Below are 23,998 nucleotides of genomic sequence, written 5' to 3'. Positions count from 1 at the left end.
CTGTCCTCCATTATCTCTGCTGTCCTCCATTATCTCTGCTGTCCTCTTTGTTACATCTCTACAATGTGCTCCGCTTGTACCCCTATCGTACAATGACCCACAGGCTTGGAATGGCTGATAACAGAAAGCAATAGTCTGCGTTCATCTGGTCTCATGTTAGCCCCCAGTCTGGAGTGACCCTTTTAGACATGAGGAGATCAATGAGTGGAACAGGCGGCCACGAGAGGTGGTGAGTTCCCCTTCAATGGACGTCTTCAAACAGAGGCTGGACAGACATCTGTCTGAGATGGTTCAGTGACTCCTGCTTTGAGCCGGGGGTTGGACACGAGGACCCCGGAGGCCCCCTCTAACGAGAACACTATACAGTATGACTCTGATTCATATACGGTACTCACATGAGCAGGTCCTGCAGCTTCTGTGACCAGAACGGCCTCAGAGCTGGACATTTATACCTTATTACTCTCCAGACCCCCCGCTCCCACTTTGCCCTTACAATGTGGATTTTCCAGTGAATTCACAGACAAAGCAAATTTGGACCACTTGTCCAAAAACCAACCAGACCCGTTCACCTGCCGTAGGAATTGTCCAACCTGAGGAGACATGACAGCATTCCTCGAGACAGGACTGACGACTTGTAATGACAAACACAAAGCAGATGCTAGAAGTGATCCAATTATCCCAAGTGCCCGAGCATCGAGGGCACCTTCCCGGATCATTTCCATCTCCACCTAGTACTCCACCTAGTACTCCACCTAGTACTCCACCTAGTACTCCACCTAGTACTCCACCTAGTACGTCACCGGCCACTTTATGAGATGGCTGTAGCCTACAGAAGATGAATTTGCCGTTAGGTGAGTAATGGAGGCACTGCGTCTCTGTCGCTATTACTGTCAATCTCTGTTTTCCATAATTATTATTATTATTATTATTATTATTATTGATTCACCTCTAATCCAAATGCTGTCACTTCATATCTCAGGTGCCACCAACCCCATAAAAAATTCATCCACAAACAAACAAGAAAAGATAAGAGCCATGTACTAACTAGAGCATAAAACAAGGCAATGTAAGAAGTGCCCCTACCCCAATGTCAACGGAGGGCTGCCCATTCGTTTATTTCCTGGTATGTATAGACAGGACTATGATGGACTGCATATTTTTATTGAAATGACTATATATGTACTTACTTCGGCACTTTATTGACTAGGGATATACTATGCACCCGCTACTATGTGTATTGATTGTCAGTATTTGTTTACATACATGGATTTTTTCAATTGTGGATTAGATGATTAATGCTGTACTTAGTGGAGCAATCTTTTTCAAGGTTCGGAATGGCTATATCTATATTTATAATTACCCTAAATCATGCTTGTTGTTATTTATAATAAAGTTTATTGAATTATTTTTCTAAATACTGGCTTATTGATCGTTTTCTTGCTTGTTTGTACTAATAAGTAACAGGTAAAGTTCCGGATAACGACGACCTCACAGCTAAAAAAATAAATAATTTGAAATGTATTAAATATCAATATAATCCTGAGTGAGAACACAACAAATCCAGTCCACAGAAACCTGATCATGTGCATATAAGAGTTGTGGATAGTGATGAGCGAGCATGCTCACTACTGCTCGGCGCTCGCTGAGTATATTCCGGGTTGCTCGGCGGGAGCTCGGGTCTCCTCCCTGCATGTTTGGCGCTCTTTAGAGAGCCAATGAACATGCAGGGATTGCCTGCCACTCACTGTAATGTCGTAGCCATGTTGGTTGTGGCATTACAGTGATTGGCTGGCCGCACAGCATCATCAGGACTATATCAGACCGGGCGCCGCCATGCTTGTCACAGTCACCCCGGAATCAGACAGTGTAGGGAGAGATTTGCTTGTTTAGAGTTATAGGTATTCAACAACATATATCTATAATATCCATCATAACCAACAGTCCTTCTGAGGACTAATCCAGCTGCATGTAATCAGTGCTAGGCAGGCAGGCAGTGAATGTGGTATACTAGACTGCAGTGCATATAGCGCAAGAGCGCTCCTGTCTGCTGCTGCTGTAATAATTACAGATATTTGTAGACATAGCCCCAGATATCAGGGGCCAGGAATATTTTTTTTTTTATCTTATTCCTGGTTATTTACTTAAAAAGCATTCCAGAGTACACCATTTTTCTGCTCCATTTGCTTGTTCTCACTGCAGAATAAAGCCCGATCTGTTCCATATTTCAGCGATAAAAATCCAGAAATTTGAACTGAACGTGGAAAATATTGGCCTCCTTTTCCATTCTGTTGCAGTGTGTCGGTCAAGCTACTCACACGAGGTCTCTGGGAAGAATATTATTAGCAAATTACAGGCCTGCTATTTAAAACCGTGATTCTCTGTCACATGTATCACATATAACTGCGTTCCAAAGTCAGCCGTTTCTCGTGAACGTGGAAAATATTGTCCTCCATTTAAAATGGGCAAGGGACGGGGAAGTGAACGTGATGGTGATGGTGCATGCAGAGACTGAGGACGTGACCATGGGCAAGCTGAAATTTTGCCACAACAAACACCCACATCTTGTCGCTCGACCTTCCTGTCCCAATTACTAGGTGATCACAGAATACCATTATTGAACCCAGAGCAGTGTCAAAAGGTTGTTGGTTGGATAGTGGATAATGCTTCCAGTCACTTAGCCACCACCACCACCCTGTCTTCCACACGGTCAAGTCTCAGTAGCCATGAGTCTGGACTGCATATTCCTCACCCTGATCCTCCTTCCTCCCACCATGCCGAGTGCCCGGAGACAACTGATCTCACACTTGGACACTCCAAAGAGCTGTTCACTTTTCCATTAGTAGATTCAGGCCTCTCGCCCGGCCAGCTTCAAGTGAGTCAAGAGGAGGACGTGTGTAGCGATGCCAAAATATTGGAGCAGCCACGGTCACACGAAGGCGACGATGGGAAAGTGCATTTACTGTCGCGAGAGGTGGATGATGATGATGGGACACAATTGTGGAAAAAGTGGAAGACAAGGTGGTGGATGATATAGTAACTGAGCCAATCTGGCAGGGGGGCATACAGAGCGAGCACAGCAGCACACAGGGAGGGGGAAGAGTAGCACCACAACAGGCAGGAAGAAGCAGTGTGGTGGCCGCAGACACAAGGTGGGAAAGCATTCCTTGTAACGCCAACACGACGGAAGTTGCAAGTACAACGGTTAGGTCTTCGCGAGTCTGGTTGTTTTTTAAAGACTGCAGATAACCCCAAAAAGGCTGTTTGCCTCACCTGCCAGTATCAGCAGGTGTAGCAAGCCTGACCACCACCAGCATGATCAGGCACATGGCAGCAAAGCACCCGACTAAGTGGGCCGAACCCCAGGGTCCATAAACAGTGTCTGCAGGTGACACCACTGTTTCTTCTGCTGTTGTGCGTGCATGTCAATCCCCTGTCCGTGGCACATGCCAAGATGCCTCCCGCCATGCAATTATCGTTGCACACTCTCAACTAGCACCATCAGCAAGCCCGTCCACGTCCTTGTCCCAGTGCAGTGTTATAAATGGAATATACTCAGATTGGGTAAGCGTCACTAGTGGGGTACCACAGGGGTCTGTACTAGGCCCAATGTTATTTAATATCTTTATTAACGACATAGTCAACGGGATAAATAGTAAAATATCAATATTTGCAGATGACACAAAGTTATGTAAAACAATTAATACAAAAGAGGACAGTGCAGACTTACAGAGGGATTTGGATAAGCTGGGTAGGTGGAGCATTAAATGGCAAATGAGGTTTAACGAGGAGAAATGTAAGGTCATACATATGGGAAGGAAAAATGGAAGTCACCAGTACTCACTGAATGGGAAATCATTGGGGCATTCAGAGATGGAGAAGGACTTGGGCATCTTGATTGATAGCAAACTAAATTGGAGTGCCCAAAGTCAGGCGGCTGCTGTAAGGGCAAACAGGGTAATGGGATGTATCAGAAAAGGTATAGCTGCAAAGGAGGAGAACATTGTTCTTCCACTGTACAAAGCACTGGTCAGACCACACTTGGAATACTGTGCTCAGTTATGGGCCCCAATATATAGAAAGGATATAAACGAGCTTGAAAAGGTACAAAGGAGGGCAACAAAATTAATAAGGGGAATGGAGGGACTGCAATACCCAGAGAGGTTGTCAAAACTAGGACTATTCAGCCTGGAAAAGAGAAGGTTGAGGGGGGACATAATAAATGTGTACAAATATGTTAGGGGACAGTATAGAGACCTTGGCCGGGATTTGTTCAAAAGGAGGAACATTACGGTAACAAGAGGGCATTCACTAAGACTGGAAGAGAAAAGGTTTCAGCACCAGCATAGGAAGGGGTTCTTCACGGTAAGAGCAGTGAGAATATGGAATTCACTGAGTGAGGAGACGGTAATGTCGGATTCACTAAACCAGTTCAAGCGGGGACTGGATGCATTTCTAGATACCAGGCAGATTTCTGCATATACTTAAACATAGAATAAAATAGTAGGTTGATACAGGGATTTATTCTGACTGCTGGTTTCAGAGTCGGGAGGGAATTTTTCCTCAGGTGAAGATTGGCCAAATCATTTGGGGTTTTTGCCCTCCTCTGGATCAACTTTAGCAATTACAGAACTAACAGGTCGAACTTGATGGACGCAAGTCTTTATTCGGCTTTACTAACTATGTAACTATGTTCAGTTGTCCCTATCCCAGTCCTTGGAACGCAAAGGCAAATACGCAGCCAACACCCCACAAGCAGCACTACTAAATTCACACATTTTCTGAATGCTTGCGCTCGAAATGTTGCCTTTTAGGCTCGGGGAGACAGAAGCTTTCCACAACCTGATGTAGGTGGCCGTCCCTCGGTACTTGGTCCTCAGCCGCCACTATTTCTCCCGGTGTGCCGTCCCCTTATTACACGAGCAGGTGTCCCACAACATTAGCCATGCCCTCAACAATGCAGTTACTGGTAAAGTCCACCTAACCACAGACACGTGGACAAGTGCTTGTGGGCAGGGATGGTACATCTCGCTGATGGCACACTGTGTTAATAAAGTGGAAGCCAGGACCTAGTCGGACCTTGGGACGGAACACTTCCTCTCGACGCTGAGGTTTGCGGGCCCTGGTTCAAACAGGGTTGCCCTCACCTTCTACAGCTCCTGCACCTCCTCCTCCTCCTCTTCTTCAGCCTCCATCTCTGAAATGACCACTTCAGTCGCAAGCTGGAAGCACTGCAGCATTTCCTCGGCCAAGCGGCAGCAGGCTGTGCTGAAGCTAATATGCTTAGGTGACAAACCGCACAATGCTGAAGAGTTGTGGACAGCTCTGAAAGAGCAGGCAGATCTGTGGATCACACCGCTGACCCTACAGCCAGGCATGGTCATGTCTGACAATGGCCGGAACATGGTGGCGGCTCTGAGGCGAGGCGAGCTCACACACGTACCATGCCTGGCCCTCGTGGTTCAGCAGTTTCTCAAAACATTCCCGGATCTGCGAGATCTGCCAGCATCAACAAGGCCATCGGTATTCAGGTCATACTCCATACATAAAACCTCAGGAGTGGACATGGATGTCAGACATCTCTACCATCCTCCAAAACTTTGAGGACTCGACCAAGATGGTGAGCGACGATGATCCCACTTCTCTGTCTTCTGAAACGCTCTCTGCTCACAATCAAGAGGATGCATTGCAGGCGGAGCACGATGAGATGGAGCAAGGAACCATACAGGGTGATTACACATAGACCAACCTCATCTCATCCGAACATGGAGGCTCGCTCGTTCACACACGTCCCAGCTTCCACTATGTTAGCCCAGTGTGCCATCAGCGAGATGTACCGTACCTGTCCACAAGCACTTGTCCACGTGTCCGTGGTTAGGTGGACTTTCCCAGTAACTGCGTTCTTGAGGGCACGTCTACTGTTGTGGGACACGTGCTCGTGTAATGCAGGGACGGCACACCAGGAGAAATAATGACAGCTGGGGACTGAGTACCGAGGGACGGCCACCGCAATCAGGTTGCGGAAATCTTCCATCTCCACGAGCCTAAAAGGCAACATTTCGAGCGCAAGCAGTCGCGAAATGTGTGAATTTAGTAGTGTGGCCTGTGGGGTGTTGGCTGCGTATTTGCGCTTGGGTTTCAAGGACTGGGGTATAGACATCTGAACGCTGCGCTGGGACAAGGACGTGCTTCCTGATGGTACAAGTTGAGAGTGTGAAACGACAAGTGCAGGGCAGGACAGGAGGCATCTTCGCATGCGCCATGGACAGGGGATTGGCTTGCACGCACAACAGTGGAAGAAGCAGTGGTGCCACCCGCAGACACTGTTCCTGGACCCTGGGGTTCGGCCCACTTAGATTATTTGCTGCCATGTGCCTGATCATGCTGGTGGTGGTCAGGCTGGTCGTTTTGCCACCCCTACTGATGCCGGCCTGGCAGGTGGTGCAAATGGCCTTTTTGGGGTTTTTGGCAGAGTCTTTAGAAAACAACCAGACTCGGGAAGACCTAACAACTTCCTTCGTGTTGGTGTTACGGGGAATGGTTGTCTGCCCTCTGTCTGCGGCCACCACACTGCTTCTTCCTGCCTGTTGGGGTGCTCTGCCTCCCTCCCCCCGTGTGCTGCTGTCTTCGCTCTGTATGTCCTCCTGCCTGGTTGGGTCAGTTGCTATATCATCCACCACCTCGTTTTCCACTTCCGCACCCTGGTCCTCCTCCTGACTTTCTGGCAATTGTGTCTCTTCATCGTCCACCTCTTGTGACACTTTCCCACCGTTGCCTTCGTGTGACCGTGGCTGCTCAAATATTTGGGCATCGCTACATGCGATCTCCTCTTGCCCCGCTTCAAGTGGACCAGGCGAGAGCCCCGAATCTATAAATGGAAAAGTCAACAGCTCTTCAGAGTGTCCAAGTGTGAGATCAGTTGTCTCCGGACACTTGGCATGGTGGGAGGATCAGGGTGAGAAATATGCGGTCCAGACTCACGGCTACTGAGACTTGACCGTGTGGAAGACAGGGTGGTGGTGGTGGTGGTGGCGGCTAAGTGACTGGAATCACTATCTGCTATCCAACCAACAACCTTTTGACACTGCTCTGGGTTCAATAGTGGTGTGCTGCGGTCCCCTATTAATTTGGACAGGAAGGTCGAGTGAGAAGATGTGGGTGTTTGTTGTGGCACAATTTCAGCTTGCCCACGGCCTCGGCCTCTGCATGCACCATCACCATCATGTCCAGTTCCCCGTCCCTTGCCACATGCCTTGCCCATTTTAAATGGAGGACAATATTTTCCACGTTCACTACAAATGACTGAATTTGAACTGCAGTGATATGTGATCCATGTGACAGAGAAACCACAGTTTTAAATACCTGGCCTGTAGGTAACTATTTTTGACAGCGACCTCGTGTCAATGAATTCTCTGACACACTGCAACAAAATTTCAATGGAGGCCAGAAATGGCAGTATTTTCAGCGCACTTATATGTGATCTGTGTGACGGAGAAAACAGAGTTTTAAATAGCTGGATTTTTAGCGCTGTAATATGGAAAGGACCTGGCTGTATTCTGCAGTGCCAACAAGCAAATGGCGCAGAAAAACCGTGTTCTCTGGATTGCTTTTTAAGCAAATAATGAGGATTAAGATCCAAAGAAAAGTATTCCTGGCCCCTGAGACCTGGGCCTTTGTATAGAAATATCTAACAGCAGCAGAAGGCAGAACTGGAATGGAGCTTCTTGTGCTATATGCACTGCAATCTGCTATATACCCTGCCTGTCTGCCTATACACCCTACCTCCCTGATATCTCAGCAGATGGATTAGTCCTCAGAAGGACTGTTTGTTGAGATGGATATGTGTCTCTAATATAGTCTGTATACCTACACTAACTAGAAACAAGCAATTCTCTCCCTGACGCAGCAGCAGCACCTCTCCCTACACTGTCTGATCCGGAGTGACTGTGATGAGCATGGCAGCGCCAGGTCTGATATACACCTGATGACGCTGTGCGGCCAGTCAATCACTGTAATGCCACAACCTACATGGCTACGACATTACAGTGTGTGGCAGATAATCCCTGCTCTGTAAAGAGCGCCAAACATGCAGGGAGGAGACTCGAGCTCCCGCCGAGCAACCGGAAAATACTCAGCGAGCGCCGAGGAGTAGCGAGCATGGTCGCTTATCACTTTTCTGTGTGCCAGGCCTATCGTATGCATTGTGGTGCCGTTAACCCACCGGCCTCTTCTGCGGGGTACTATATATGGCACTATAGGACAGATTTGTAACATAGTAACATAGTTTTTAAGGTTGAAGGAAGACTGAGTCCATCTAGTTCACCCCATAGTTGAACATGGTGATCCAGAGGAAGGCAAAAAAAAACCACGTGGCAAACACTAAGATCCACATTGGGGAAAAAAAATCCTTCCCGACTCCATACGACAATCAGACTAGTTCCCTGGATCAACGCCCTATGGAGGAATCTAGTATATATAACCTGTAAAATATAAGGCCCTTCTTACATATTAGTAGTGAATCCCTCATTACAACATCATGCGGCAGAGAGCTCCATAGTCTCACTGCTCTTACAGTAAAGAATCCGCGTCTGATTATGATTAAACCTTCTTTCCTCCAGACGAAGAAGATGCCCCCTTGTCCCTGTCTCAGGCCTCAGAGTAAAAAGATCAGTAGAAAGGTCTCTGTACTGTCCCCTCATATACTTGTACATAGTAATAAGATCCCCCCTAAACTAAATAACCCCAAGTGTAATAACCTGTCTTGGTATTGCAGACCTCCCAGTCCTCTAATAACCTGTCTTGGTATTGCAGACCCCCCAGTCCTCTAATAACCTGTCTTGGTATTGCAGACCCCCCAGTCCTCTAATAACCTGTCTTGGTATTGCAGACCCCCCAGTCCTCTAATAACCTGTCTTGGTATTGCAGACCCCCCAGTACTCTAATAACCTGTCTTGGTATTGCAGATCCCCCAGTCCTCTAATGACCTGCCTTGGTATTGCAGACCCCCCAGTCCTCTAATAACCTGTCTTGGTATTGCAGACCCCCCAGTCCTCTAATAACCTGTCTTGGTATTGCAGACCCCCCAGTCCTCTAATAACCTGTCTTGGTATTGCAGACCCCCCAGTCCTCTAATAACCTGTCTTGGTATTGCAGACCCCCCAGTCCTCTAATAACCTGTCTTGGTATTGCAGACCCCCCAGTCCTCTAATAATCTGCCTTGATATTGCAGACCCCCCAGTCCTCTAATAACCTGACTTGGTATTGCAGACCCCCCAGTCCTCTAATAACCTGTCTTGTTATTGCTGACCCCCCAGTCCTCTAATAACCTGTCTTGGTATTGCAGACCCCCCAGTCCTCTAATAACCTGTCTTGGTATTGCAGACCCCCCCGTCCTCTAATAACCTGTCTTGGTATTGCAGACCCCCCAGTCCTTTAATAACCTGTCTTGGTATTGCAGACCCCCCAGTCCTCTAATAACCTGTCTTGGTATTGCAGACCCCCCAGTCCTCTAATAACCTGTCTTGGTATTGCTGACCCCCCAGTCCTCTAATAACCTGACTTGGTATTGCAGACCCCCCAGTCCTCTAATAACCTGTCTTGGTATTGCAGACGCCCCCGTCCTCTAATAACCTGTCTTGGTATTGCTGACCCCCCAGTCCTCTAATAACCTGACTTGGTATTGCAGACCCCCCAGTCCTCTAATAACCTGTCTTGGTATTGCAGACCCCCCAGTCCTCTAATAACCTGTCTTGGTATTGCAGACCCCCCCCGTCCTCTAATAACCTGTCTTGGTATTGCAGACCCCCCCGTCCTCTAATAGCCTGTCTTGGTATTGCAGACCCCCCAGTCCTCTAATAACCTGTCTTGGAATTGCAGACCCCCCCGTCCTCTAATTACCTGTCTTGGAATTGCAGACCCCCCCGTCCTCTAATAACCTGTCTTGGTATTGCAGACCCCCCAGTCCTTTAATAACCTGTCTTGGTATTGCAGACCCCCCCAGTCCTCTAATAACCTGTCTTGGTATTGCAGACCCCCCAGTACTCTAATAACCTGTCTTGGTATTGCAGATCCCCCAGTCCTCTAATGACCTGTCTTGGTATTGCAGACCCCCCAGTCCTCTAATAACCTGTCTTGGTATTGCAGACCCCCCAGTCCTCTAATAACCTGTCTTGGTATTGCAGACCCCCCAGTCCTCTAATAACCTGTCTTGGTATTGCAGACCCCCCAGTCCTCTAATAACCTGTCTTGGTATTGCAGACCCCCCAGTCCTCTAATAACCTGTCTTGGTATTGCAGACCCCCCAGTCCTCTAATAATCTGCCTTGATATTGCAGACCCCCCAGTCCTCTAATAACCTGACTTGGTATTGCAGACCCCCCAGTCCTCTAATAACCTGTCTTGTTATTGCTGACCCCCCAGTCCTCTAATAACCTGTCTTGGTATTGCAGACCCCCCAGTCCTCTAATAACCTGTCTTGGTATTGCAGACCCCCCCGTCCTCTAATAACCTGTCTTGGTATTGCAGACCCCCCAGTCCTCTAATAACCTGTCTTGGTATTGCAGACCCCCCAGTCCTCTAATAACCTGTCTTGGTATTGCAGACCCCCCAGTCCTCTAATAACCTGTCTTGGTATTGCTGACCCCCCAGTCCTCTAATAACCTGACTTGGTATTGCAGACCCCCCAGTCCTCTAATAACCTGTCTTGGTATTGCAGACGCCCCCGTCCTCTAATAACCTGTCTTGGTATTGCTGACCCCCCAGTCCTCTAATAACCTGACTTGGTATTGCAGACCCCCCAGTCCTCTAATAACCTGTCTTGGTATTGCAGACCCCCCAGTCCTCTAATAACCTGTCTTGGTATTGCAGACCCCCCCCGTCCTCTAATAACCTGTCTTGGTATTGCAGACCCCCCCGTCCTCTAATAGCCTGTCTTGGTATTGCAGACCCCCCAGTCCTCTAATAACCTGTCTTGGAATTGCAGACCCCCCCCGTCCTCTAATTACCTGTCTTGGAATTGCAGACCCCCCCGTCCTCTAATAACCTGTCTTGGTATTGCAGACCCCCCAGTCCTTTAATAACCTGTCTTGGTATTGCAGACCCCCCCAGTCCTCTAATAACCTGTCTTGGTATTGCAGACCCTCAGTCCTCTAATAACCTGTCTTGGTATTGCAGACCCCCAGTACTCTAATAACCTGTCTTGGTATTGCAGACACCCCAGTCCTCTAATAACCTGTCTTGGTATTGCAGACCCCCCGGTCCTCTAATAACCTGTCTTGGTATTGCAGACCCCCCAGTCCTCTAATAACCTGTCTTGGTATTGCAGACCCCCCTGTCCTCTAATAACCTGTCTTGGTATTGCAGACCCCCCAGTCCTCTAATAACCTGTCTTGGTATTGCAGACCCCTCAGTCCTCTAATAACCTGTCTTGGTATTGCAGACCCCCCAGTCCTCTAATAACCTGTCTTGGTATTGCAGACCCCCCAGTCCTCTAATGACCTGTCTTGGTATTGCAGACCCCCCAGTCCTCTAATGACCTGTCTTGGTATTGCAGACCCTCCAGTCCTCTAATAACCTGTCTTGGTATTGCAGACCCCCCAGTCCTCTAATAACCTGTCTTGGTATTGCAGACCCCCCTCTAATAACCTGTCTTGGTATTGCAGACCCCCCCGTCCTCTAATAACCTGTCTTGGTATTGCAGACCCCCCAGTCCTCTAATAACCTGTCTTGGTATTGCAGACCCCCCCAGTCCTCTAATAACCTGTCTTGGTATTGCAGACCCCCCAGTCCTCTAATAACCTGTCTTGGTATTGCAGACCCGGCAGTCCTCTAATAACCTGTCTTGGTATTGCAGACCCCCAGTCCTCTAATAACCTGTCTTGGTATTGCAAACCCCCCAGTCCTCTAATAACCTGTCTTGGTATTGCAGACCCCCCAGTCCTCTAATAACCTGTCTTGGTATTGCTGACCCCCCAGTCCTCTAATAACCTGTCTTGGTATTGCAGACCCCCCAGTCCTCTAATAACCTGTCTTGGTATTGCAGACCCCCCAGTCCTCTAATAACCTGACTTGGTATTGCAGACCCCCCAGTCCTCTAATAACCTGTCTTGGTATTCCAGACTCCCCCGTCCTCTAATAACCTGTCTTGGTATTGCAGACCCCCCCGTCCTCTAATAGCCTGTCTTGGTATTGCAGACCCCCCAGTCCTCTAATAACCTGTCTTGGTATTGCAGACCCCCCCGTCCTCTAATAACCTGTCTTGGTATTGCAGACCCCCCCGTCCTCTAATAGCCTGTCTTGGTATTGCAGACCCCCCAGTCCTCTAATAACCTGTCTTGGTATTGCAGACCCCCCCGTCCTCTAATAACCTGTCTTGGTATTGCAGACCCCCCAGTCCTTTAATAACCTGTCTTGGTATTGCAGACCCCCCCCAGTCCTCTAATAACCTGTCTTGGTATTGCAGACCCTCAGTCCTCTAATAACCTGTCTTGGTATTGCAGACCCTCAGTCCTCTAATAACCTGTCTTGGTATTGCAGACCCCCAGTCCTCTAAGAGCCTGTCTTGGTATTGCAGACCCCCCAGTCCTCTAATAACCTGTCTTGGTATTGCAGACCCCCAGTCCTCTAATAACCTGTCTTGGTATTGCAGACCCCCCAGTCCTCTAATAACCTGTCTTGGTATTGCAGACCCCCCTGTCCTCTAATAACCTGTCTTGGTATTGCAGACCCCCCAGTCCTCTAATAACCTGTCTTGGTATTGCAGACCCCCCAGTCCTCTAATAACCTGTCTTGGTATTGCAGACCCCTCAGTCCTCTAATGACCTGTCTTGGTATTGCAGACCCCCCAGTCCTCTAATGACCTGTCTTGGTATTGCAGACCCCCCAGTCCTCTAATAACCTGTCTTGGTATTGCAGACCCCCCAGTCCTCTAATAACCTGTCTTGGTATTGCAGACCCCCCCGTCCTCTAATAACCTGTCTTGGTATTGCAGACCCCCCAGTCCTCTAATAACCTGTCTTGGTGGTATTGCAGACCCCTCCAGTCCTCTAATAACCTGTCTTGGTATTGCAGACCCCCCAGTCCTCTAATGACCTGTCTTGGTATTGCAGACCCCCCAGTCCTCTAATGACCTGTCTTGGTATTGCAGACCCCCCAGTCCTCTAATAACCTGTCTTGGTATTGCAGACCCCCCCGTCCTCTAATAACCTGTCTTGGTATTGCAGACCCCCCAGTCCTCTAATAACCTGTCTTGGTGGTATTGCAGACCCCCCCAGTCCTCTAATAACCTGTCTTGGTATTGCAGACCCCCCAGTCCTCTAATAACCTGTCTTGGTATTACAGACTCCTCAGTCCTCTAACAGCCTGTCTTGGTATTGCGGACCCCCCAGTCCTCTAATAACCTGTCTTGGTATTGCAGACCCCCCAGTCCTCTAATAACCTGTATTGGTATTGCAGACCCCCCAGTCCTCTAATAACCTGTCTTGGTATTGCAGACCCCCCATCCTCTAATAACCTGTCTTGGTATTGCAGACCCCCCAGTCCTCTAATAACCTGACTTGGTATGGCAGACCCCCCAGTCCTCTAATAACCTGTCTTGGTATTGCATATTGCAGACCCCCCAGTCCTCTAATAACCTGTCTTGGTATTGCAGACCCCCCAGTCCTCTAATAACCTGTCTTGGTATTGCAGACCCCCCAGTCCTCTAATAACCTGTCTTGGTATTGCAGACCCCTCAGTCCTCTAATAACCTGTCTTGGTATTGCAGACCCCCCAGTCCTCTAATAACCTGTCTTGGTATTGCAGACCCCCCCGTCCTCTAATAACCTGTCTTGGTATTGCAGACCCCCCAGTCCTCTAATAACCTGTCTTGGTGGTATTGCAGACCCCCCCAGTCCTCTAATAACCTGTCTTGGTATTGCAGACCCCCCAGTCCTCTAATAACCTGTCTTGGTATTGCAGACTCCTCAGTCCTCTAATAACCTGTCTTGGTATTGCGGACCCCCCCAGTCCTCTAATAACCTGTCTTGGTATTGCAGACCCCCCAGTCCTCTAATAACCTGTCTTGGTATTGCAGACCCCCCAGTCCTCTAATAACCTGTCTTGGTTTTGCAGACCCCCCAGTCCTCTAATAACCTGTCTTGGTATTGCAGACCCCCCCAGTCCTCTAATAACCTGTCTTGGTATTGCAGACCCTCAGTCCTCTAATAACCTGTCTTGGTATTGCAGACCCCCAGTCCTCTAATAACCTGTCTTGGTATTGCAGACCCCCCAGTCCTCTAATAACCTGTCTTTGTATTGCAGACCCCTAAGTCCTCTAATAACCTGTCTTGGTATTGCAGACCCCCCAGTCCTCTAATAACCTGTCTTGGTATTGCAAACCCCCCAGTCCTCTAATAACCTGTCTTGGTATTGCAGACCCCCCAGTCCTCTAATAACCTGTCTTGGTATTGCTGACCCCCCAGTCCTCTAATAACCTGTCTTGGTATTGCAGACCCCCCAGTCCTCTAATAACCTGTCTTGGTATTGCAGACCCCCCAGTCCTCTAATAACCTGACTTGGTATTGCAGACCCCCCAGTCCTCTAATAACCTGTCTTGGTATTCCAGACTCCCCCGTCCTCTAATAACCAGTCTTGGTATTGCAGACCCCCCCGTCCTCTAATAGCCTGTCTTGGTATTGCAGACCCCCCAGTCCTCTAATAACCTGTCTTGGTATTGCAGACCCCCCCGTCCTCTAATAACCTGTCTTGGTATTGCAGACCCCCCCGTCCTCTAATAGCCTGTCTTGGTATTGCAGACCCCCCAGTCCTCTAATAACCTGTCTTGGTATTGCAGACCCCCCAGTCCTTTAATAACCTGTCTTGGTATTGCAGACCCCCCCCAGTCCTCTAATAACCTGTCTTGGTATTGCAGACCCTCAGTCCTCTAATAACCTGTCTTGGTATTGCAGACCCTCAGTCCTCTAATAACCTGTCTTGGTATTGCAGACCGCCAGTCCTCTAATAGCCTGTCTTGGTATTGCAGACCCCCCAGTCCTCTAATAACCTGTCTTGGTATTGCAGACCCCCAGTCCTCTAATAACCTGTCTTGGTATTGCAGACCCCCCAGTCCTCTAATAACCTGTCTTGGTATTGCAGACCCCCCTGTCCTCTAATAACCTGTCTTGGTATTGCAGACCCCCCAGTCCTCTAATAACCTGTCTTGGTATTGCAGACCCCCCAGTCCTCTAATAACCTGTCTTGGTATTGCAGACCCCTCAGTCCTCTAATGACCTGTCTTGGTTTTGCAGACCCCCCAGTCCTCTAATGACCTGTCTTGGTATTGCAGACCCCCCAGTCCTCTAATAACCTGTCTTGGTATTGCAGACCCCCCAGTCCTCTAATAACCTGTCTTGGTATTGCAGACCCCCCCGTCCTCTAATAACCTGTCTTGGTATTGCAGACCCCCCAGTCCTCTAATAACCTGTCTTGGTGGTATTGCAGACCCCTCCAGTCCTCTAATAACCTGTCTTGGTATTGCAGACCCCCCAGTCCTCTAATGACCTGTCTTGGTATTGCAGACCCCCCAGTCCTCTAATGACCTGTCTTGGTATTGCAGACCCCCCAGTCCTCTAATAACCTGTCTTGGTATTGCAGACCCCTCAGTCCTCTAATAACCTGTCTTGGTATTGCAGACCCCCCCGTCCTCTAATAACCTGTCTTGGTATTGCAGACCCCCCAGTCCTCTAATAACCTGTCTTGGTGGTATTGCAGACCCCCCCAGTCCTCTAATAACCTGTCTTGGTATTGCAGACCCCCCAGTCCTCTAATAACCTGTCTTGGTATTACAGACTCCTCAGTCCTCTAACAGCCTGTCTTGGTATTGCGGACCCCCCAGTCCTCTAATAACCTGTCTTGGTATTGCAGACCCCCCAGTCCTCTAATAACCTGTATTGGTATTGCAGACCCCCCAGTCCTCTAATAACCTGTCTTGGTATTGCAGACCCCCCATCCTCTAATAACCTGTCTTGGTATTGCAGACCCCCCAGTCCTCTAATAACCTGACTTGGTATGGCAGACCCCCCAGTCCTCTAATAACCTGTCTTGGTATTGCAGACCCCCCAGTCCTCTAATAACCTGTCTTGGTATTGCAGACCCCCCAGTCCTCTAATAACCTGTCTTGGTATTGCAGACCCCCGAGTCCTCTAATAACCTGTCTTGGTATTGCAGACCCCTCAGTCCTCTAATAACCTGTCTTGGTATTGCAGACCCCCCAGTCCTCTAATAACCTGTCTTGGTATTGCAGACCCCCCCGTCCTCTAATAACCTGTCTTGGTATTGCAGACCCCCCAGTCCTCTAATAACCTGTCTTGGTGGTATTGCAGACCCCCCCAGTCTTCTAATAACCTGTCTTGGTATTGCAGACCCCCCAGTCCTCTAATAACCTGTCTTGGTATTGCAGACTCCTCAGTCCTCTAATAACCTGTCTTGGTATTGCGGACCCCCCCAGTCCTCTAATAACCTGTCTTGGTATTGCAGACCCCCCAGTCCTCTAATAACCTGTCTTGGTATTGCAGACCCCCCAGTCCTCTAATAACCTGTCTTGGTTTTGCAGACCCCCCAGTCCTCTAATAACCTGTCTTGGTATTGCAGACCCCCCCAGTCCTCTAATAACCTGTCTTGGTATTGCAGACCCTCAGTCCTCTAATAACCTGTCTTGGTATTGCAGACCCCCAGTCCTCTAATAACCTGTCTTGGTATTGCAGACCCCCCAGTCCTCTAATAACCTGTCTTTGTATTGCAGACCCCTAAGTCCTCTAATAACCTGTCTTGGTATTGCAGACCCCCCAGTCCTCTAATAACCTGTCTTGGTATTGCAGACCCCCCAGTCCTCTAATGACCTGTCTTGGTATTGCAGACCCCCCAGTCCTCTAATGACCTGTCTTGGTATTGCAGACGCCCGAGTCCTCTAATAACCTGTCTTGGTATTGCAGACCCCCCAGTCCTCTAATAACCTGTCTTGGTATTGCAGACCCCCCCGTCCTCTAATAACCTGTCTTGGTATTGCAGACCCCCCAGTCCTCTAATAACCTGTCTTGGTGGTATTGCAGACCCCCCCAGTCCTCTAATAACCTGTCTTGGTATTGCAGACCCCCCAGTCCTCTAATAACCTGTCTTGGTATTGCAGACCCTCAGTCCTCTAATAACCTGTCTTGGTATTGCAGACCCCCAGTCCTCTAATAACCTGTCTTGGTATTGCAGACCCCCCAGTCCTCTAATAACCTGTATTGGTATTGCAGACCCCCCAGTCCTCTAATAACCTGTCTTGGTATTGCAGACCCCCCATCCTCTAATAACCTGTCTTGGTATTGCAGACCCCCCCAGTCCTCTAATAACCTGACTTGGTATGGCAGACCCCCCAGTCCTCTAATAACCTGTCTTGGTATTGCAGACCCCCCAGTCCTCTAATAACCTGTCTTGCTATTGCAGACCCCCCAGTCCTCTAATAACCTGTCTTGGTATTGCAGACCCCCCAGTCCTCTAATAACCTGTCTTGGTATTGCAGACCCCTCAGTCCTCTAATAACCTGTCTTGGTATTGCAGACCCCCCAGTCCTCTAATAACCTGTCTTGGTATTGCAGACCCCCCCGTCCTCTAATAACCTGTCTTGGTATTGCAGACCCCCCAGTCCTCTAATAACCTGTCTTGGTGGTATTGCAGACCCCCCCAGTCTTCTAATAACCTGTCTTGGTATTGCAGACCCCCCAGTCCTCTAATAACCTGTCTTGGTATTGCAGACTCCTCAGTCCTCTAATAACCTGTCTTGGTATTGCGGACCCCCCCAGTCCTCTAATAACCTGTCTTGGTATTGCAGACCCCCCAGTCCTCTAATAACCTGTCTTGGTATTGCAGACCCCCCAGTCCTCTAATAACCTGTCTTGGTTTTGCAGACCCCCCAGTCCTCTAATAACCTGTCTTGGTATTGCAGACCCCCCCAGTCCTCTAATAACCTGTCTTGGTATTGCAGACCCTCAGTCCTCTAATAACCTGTCTTGGTATTGCAGACCCCCAGTCTTCTAATAACCTGTCTTGGTATTGCAGACCCCCCAGTCCTCTAATAACCTGTCTTTGTATTGCAGACCCCTAAGTCCTCTAATAACCTGTCTTGGTATTGCAGACCCCCCAGTCCTCTAATAACCTGTCTTGGTATTGCAGACCCCCCAGTCCTCTAATGACCTGTCTTGGTATTGCAGACCCCCCAGTCCTCTAATGACCTCTCTTGGTATTGCAGACGCCCGAGTCCTCTAATAACCTGTCTTGGTATTGCAGACCCCCCAGTCCTCTAATAACCTGTCTTGGTATTGCAGACCCCCCCGTCCTCTAATAACCTGTCTTGGTATTGCAGACCCCCCAGTCCTCTAATAACCTGTCTTGGTGGTATTGCAGACCCCTCCAGTCCTCTAATAACCTGTCTTGGTATTGCAGACCCCCCAGTCCTCTAATGACCTGTCTTGGTATTGCAGACCCCCCAGTCCTCTAATGACCTGTCTTGGTATTGCAGACCCCCCAGTCCTCTAATAACCTGTCTTGGTATTGCAGACCCCCCAGTCCTCTAATAACCTGTCTTGGTATTGCAGACCCCCCCGTCCTCTAATAACCTGTCTTGGTATTGCAGACCCCCCAGTCCTCTAATAACCTGTCTTGGTGGTATTGCAGACCCCCCCCAGTCCTCTAATAACCTGTCTTGGTATTGCAGACCCCCCAGTCCTCTAATAACCTGTCTTGGTATTATAGACTCCTCAGTCCTCTAACAGCCTGTCTTGGTATTGCGGACCCCCCAGTCCTCTAATAACCTGTCTTGGTATTGCAGACCCCCCAGTCCTCTAATAACCTGTATTGGTATTGCAGACCCCCCAGTCCTCTAATAACCTGTCTTGGTATTGCAGACCCCCCATCCTCTAATAACCTGTCTTGGTGGTATTGCAGACCCCTCCAGTCCTCTAATAACCTGTCTTGGTATTGCAGACCCCCCAGTCCTCTAATGACCTGTCTTGGTATTGCAGACCCCCCAGTCCTCTAATGACCTGTCTTGGTATTGCAGACCCCCCAGTCCTCTAATAACCTGTCTTGGTATTGCAGACCCCCCAGTCCTCTAATAACCTGTCTTGGTATTGCAGACCCCCCCGTCCTCTAATAACCTGTCTTGGTATTGCAGACCCCCCAGTCCTCTAATAACCTGTCTTGGTGGTATTGCAGACCCCCCCCAGTCCTCTAATAACCTGTCTTGGTATTGCAGACCCCCCAGTCCTCTAATAACCTGTCTTGGTATTATAGACTCCTCAGTCCTCTAACAGCCTGTCTTGGTATTGCAGACCCCCCAGTCCTCTAATAACCTGTATTGGTATTGCAGACCCCCCAGTCCTCTAATAACCTGTCTTGGTATTGCAGACCCCCCAGTCCTCTAATAAGCTGTCTTGGTATTGCAGACCCCCCAGTCCTCTAATAACCTGTCTTGGTATTGCAGACCCCCCCGTCCTCTAATAACCTGTCTTGGTATTGCAGACCCCCCAGTCCTCTAATAACCTGTCTTGGTGGTATTGCAGACCCCCCAGTCCTCTAATAACCTGTCTTGGTGGTATTGCAGACCCCCCCAGTCCTCTAATAACCTGTCTTGGTATTGCAGACCCCCCAGTCCTCTAATAACCTGTCTTGGTATTGCAGACTCCTCAGTCCTCTAATAACCTGTCTTGGTATTGCGGACCCCCCAGTCATCTAATAACCTGTCTTGGTATTGCAGACCCCCCAGTCCTCTAATAACCTGTCTTGGTATTGCAGACCCCCCAGTCCTCTAATAACCTGTCTTGGTATTGCAGACCCCCCAGTCCTCTAATAACCTGTCTTGGTATTGCAGACCCCCCCCAGTCCTCTAATAACCTGTCTTGGTATTGCAGACCCTCAGTCCTCTAATAACCTGTCTTGGTATTGCAGACCCCCAGTCCTCTAATAACCTGTCTTGGTATTGCAGACCCCCCAGTCCTCTAATAACCTGTCTTGGTATTGCAGACCCCCCAGTCCTCTAATAACCTGTCTTGGTATTGCTGACCCCCCAGTCCTCTAATAACCTGTCTTGGTATTGCAGACCCCCCTGTCCTCTAATAACCTGTCTTGGTATTGCAGACCCCCCAGTCCTCTAATAACCTGTCTTGGTATTGCAGACCCCTCAGTCCTCTAATAACCTGTCTTGGTATTGCAGACCCCCCAGTCCTCTAATAACCTGTCTTGGTATTGCAGACCCCCCCATCCTCTAATAGCCTGTCTTGGTATTGCAGACCCCCCAGTCCTCTAATAACCTGTCTTGGAATTGCAGACCCCCCCGTCCTCTAATAACCTGTCTTGGAATTGCAGACCCCCCGTCCTCTAATAACCTGTCTTGGTATGGCAGACCCCCCAGTCCTTTAATAACCTGTCTTGGTATTGCAGACCCCCCCAGTCCTCTAATAACCTGTCTTGGTATTGCAGACCCCCCAGTCCTCTAATAACCTGTCTTGGAATTGCAGACCCCCCCGTCCTCTAATAACCTGTCTTGGTATTGCAGACCCTCAGTCCTCTAATAACCTGTCTTGGTATTGCAGACCCCCAGTCCTCTAATAACCTGTCTTGGTATTGCAGACCCCCCAGTCCTCTAATAACCTGTCTTGGTATTGCAGACCCCCCAGTCCTCTAATAACCTGTCTTGGTATTGCAGACCCCCAGTCCTCTAATAAACTGTCTTGGTATTGCAGACCCCCCAGTCCTCTAATAACCTGTCTTGGTATTGCAGACCCCCCAGTCCTCTAATAACCTGTCTTGGTATTGCAGACCCCCCTGTCCTCTAATAACCTGTCTTGGTATTGCAGACCCCCCAGTCCTCTAATAACCTGTCTTGGTATTGCAGACCCCTCAGTCCTCTAATAACCTGTCTTTGTATTGCAGACCCCCCAGTCCTCTAATAACCTGTCTTGGTATTGCAGACCCCCCAGTCCTCTAATGACCTGTCTTGGTATTGCAGACCCCCCAGTCCTCTAATGACCTGTCTTGGTATTGCAGACCCCCCCAGTCCTCTAATAACCTGTCTTGGTATTGCAGACCCCCCAGTCCTCTAATAACCTGTCTTGGTATTGCAGACCCCCCCGTCCTCTAATAACCTGTCTTGGTATTGCAGACCCCCCAGTCCTCTAATGACCTGTCTTGGTATTACAGACCCCCCTGTCCTCTAATAACCTGTCTTGGTATTGCAGACCCCCCAGTCCTCTAATAACCTGTCTTGGTATTGCAGACCCCTCAGTCCTCTAATAACCTGTCTTTGTATTGCAGACCCCCCAGTCCTCTAATAACCTGTCTTGGTATTGCAGACCCCCCAGTCCTCTAATGACCTGTCTTGGTATTGCAGACCCCCCAGTCCTCTCATGACCTGTCTTGGTATTGCAGCCCCCCCAGTCCTCTAATAACCTGTCTTGGTATTGCAGACCCCCCAGTCCTCTAATAACCTGTCTTGGTATTGCAGACCCCCCCGTCCTCTAATAACCTGTCTTGGTATTGCAGACCCCCCAGTCCTCTAATGACCTGTCTTGGTATTGCAGACCCCCCAGTCCTCTAATGACCTGTCTTGGTATTGCAGACCCCCCAGTCCTCTAATAACCTGTCTTGGTATTGCAGACCCCCCAGTCCTCTAATAACCTGTCTTGGTATTGCAGACTCCTCAGTCCTCTAATAACCTGTCTTGGTATTGCAGACCCCCCAGTCCTCTAATAACCTGTCTTGGTATTGCAGACCCCCCAGTCCTCTAATAACCTGTCTTGGTATTGCAGACCCCCCAGTCCTCTAATAACCTGTCTTGGTATTGCTGACCCCCCAGTCCTCTAATAACCTGTCTTGGTATTGCAGACCCCCCAGTCCTCTAATAACCTGTCTTGGTATTGCAGACCCCCCAGTCCTCTAATAACCTGACTTGGTATTGCAGACCCCCCAGTCCTCTAATAACCTGTCTTGGTATTGCAGACTCCCCCGTCCTCTAATAACCTGTCTTGGTATTGCAGACCCCCCCGTCCTCTAATAGCCTGTCTTGGTATTGCAGACCCCCCAGTCCTCTAATAACCTGTCTTGGTATTGCAGACCCCCCCGTCCTCTAATAACCTGTCTTGGTATTGCAGACCCCCCCGTCCTCTAATAGCCTGTCTTGGTATTGCAGACCCCCCAGTCCTCTAATAACCTGTCTTGGTATTGCAGACCCCCCCGTCCTCTAATAACCTGTCTTGGTATTGCAGACCCCCCAGTCCTTTAATAACCTGTCTTGGTATTGCAGACCCCCCCAGTCCTCTAATAACCTGTCTTGGTATTGCAGACCCTCAGTCCTCTAATAACCTGTCTTGGTATTGCAGACCCCCAGTCCTCTAATAACCTGTCTTGGTATTGCAGACCCCCCAGTCCTCTAATAACCTGTCTTGGTATTGCAGACCCCCCAGTCCTCTAATAACCTGTCTTGGTATTGCAGACCCCCCAGTCCTCTAATAACCTGTCTTGGTATTGCAGACCCCCCTGTCCTCTAATAACCTGTCTTGGTATTGCAGACCCCTCAGTCCTCTAATAACCTGTCTTGATATTGCAGACCCCCCAGTCCTCTAATAACCTGTCTTGGTATTGCAGACCCCCCAGTCCTCTAATGACCTGTCTTGGTATTGCAGACCTCCCAGTCCTCTAATGACCTGTCTTGGTATTGCAGACCCCCCAGTCCTCTAATAACCTGTCTTGGTATTGCAGACCCCCCAGTCCTCTAATAACCTGTCTTGGTATTGCAGACCCCCCCGTCCTCTAATAACCTGTCTTGGTATTGCAGACCCCCCAGTCCTCTAATAACCTGTCTTGGTGGTATTGCAGACCCCCCCAGTCCTCTAATAACCTGTCTTGGTATTGCAGACCCCCCAGTCCTCTAATAACCTGTCTTGGTAATGCAGACTCCTCAGTCCTCTAATAACCTGTCTTGGTATTGCAGACCCCCCAGTCCTCTAATAACCTGTCTTGGTATTGCAGACCCCCCAGTCCTCTAATAACCTGTCTTGGTATTGCAGACCCCCCAGTCTTCTAATAACCTGTCTTGGTATTGCTGACCCCCCAGTCCTCTAATAACCTGTCTTGGTATTGCAGACCCCCCAGTCCTCTAATAACCTGTCTTGGTATTGCAGACCCCCCAGTCCTCTAATAACCTGACTTGGTATTGCAGACCCCCCAGTCCTCTAATAACCTGTCTTGGTATTGCAGACTCCCCCGTCCTCTAATAACCTGTCTTGGTATTGCAGACCCCCCCGTCCTCTAATAGCCTGTCTTGGTATTGCAGACCCCCCAGTCCTCTAATAACCTGTCTTGGTATTGCAGACCCCCCCGTCCTCTAATAACCTGTCTTGGTATTGCAGACCCCCCCGTCCTCTAATAGCCTGTCTTGGTATTGCAGTCCCCCCAGTCCTTTAATAACCTGTCTTGGTATTGCAGACCCCCCCAGTCCTCTAATAACCTGTCTTGGTATTGCAGACCCTCAGTCCTCTAATAACCTGTCTTGGTATTGCAGACCCCCAGTCCTCTAATAACCTGTCTTGGTATTGCAGACCCCCAGTCCTCTAATAACCTGTCTTGGTATTGCAGACCCCCCAGTCCTCTAATAACCTGTCTTGGTATTGCAGACCCCCCAGTCCTCTAATAACCTGTCTTGGTATTGCAGACCCCCCAGTCCTCTAATAACCTGTCTTGGTATTGCAGACCCCCCAGTCCTCTAATAACCTGTCTTGGTATTGCAGACCCCCCTGTCCTCTAATAACCTGTCTTGGTATTGCAGACCCCCCAGTCCTCTAATAACCTGTCTTGGTATTGCAGACCCCTCGGTCCTCTAATAACCTGTCTTGGTATTGCAGACCCCCCAGTCCTCTAATAACCTGTCTTGGTATTGCAGACCCCCCAGTCCTCTAATGACCTGTCTTGGTATTGCAGACCCCCCAGTCCTC

At 49.2% G+C, this 23,998-nt stretch overlaps 1 protein-coding gene across 1 annotated transcript in view; it reads right to left on the bottom strand.

Moving 5' to 3' along the window:
• Positions 1 to 23,998, bottom strand: part of LOC141264729 (uncharacterized) — a 67,201-nt gene that overhangs the window by 5,800 nt on the left and 37,403 nt on the right. The window contains exon 4 of the mRNA XM_073676989.1: positions 8,421 to 8,430. Coding sequence (XP_073533090.1) covers positions 8,421 to 8,430 — 10 coding nt within the window. The remainder of the gene's footprint in view (positions 1 to 8,420; positions 8,431 to 23,998) is intronic.

The sequence above is a fragment of the Phyllobates terribilis genome, unplaced genomic scaffold, assembly GCF_046119375.1.
Source record: "Phyllobates terribilis strain yellow unplaced genomic scaffold, ASM4611937v1 Scaffold_4__5_contigs__length_816908805, whole genome shotgun sequence".
Classification (NCBI taxonomy): Eukaryota; Metazoa; Chordata; class Amphibia; order Anura; family Dendrobatidae; genus Phyllobates; species Phyllobates terribilis.
This window is presented reverse-complemented; position numbering and strand designations above follow the sequence as displayed.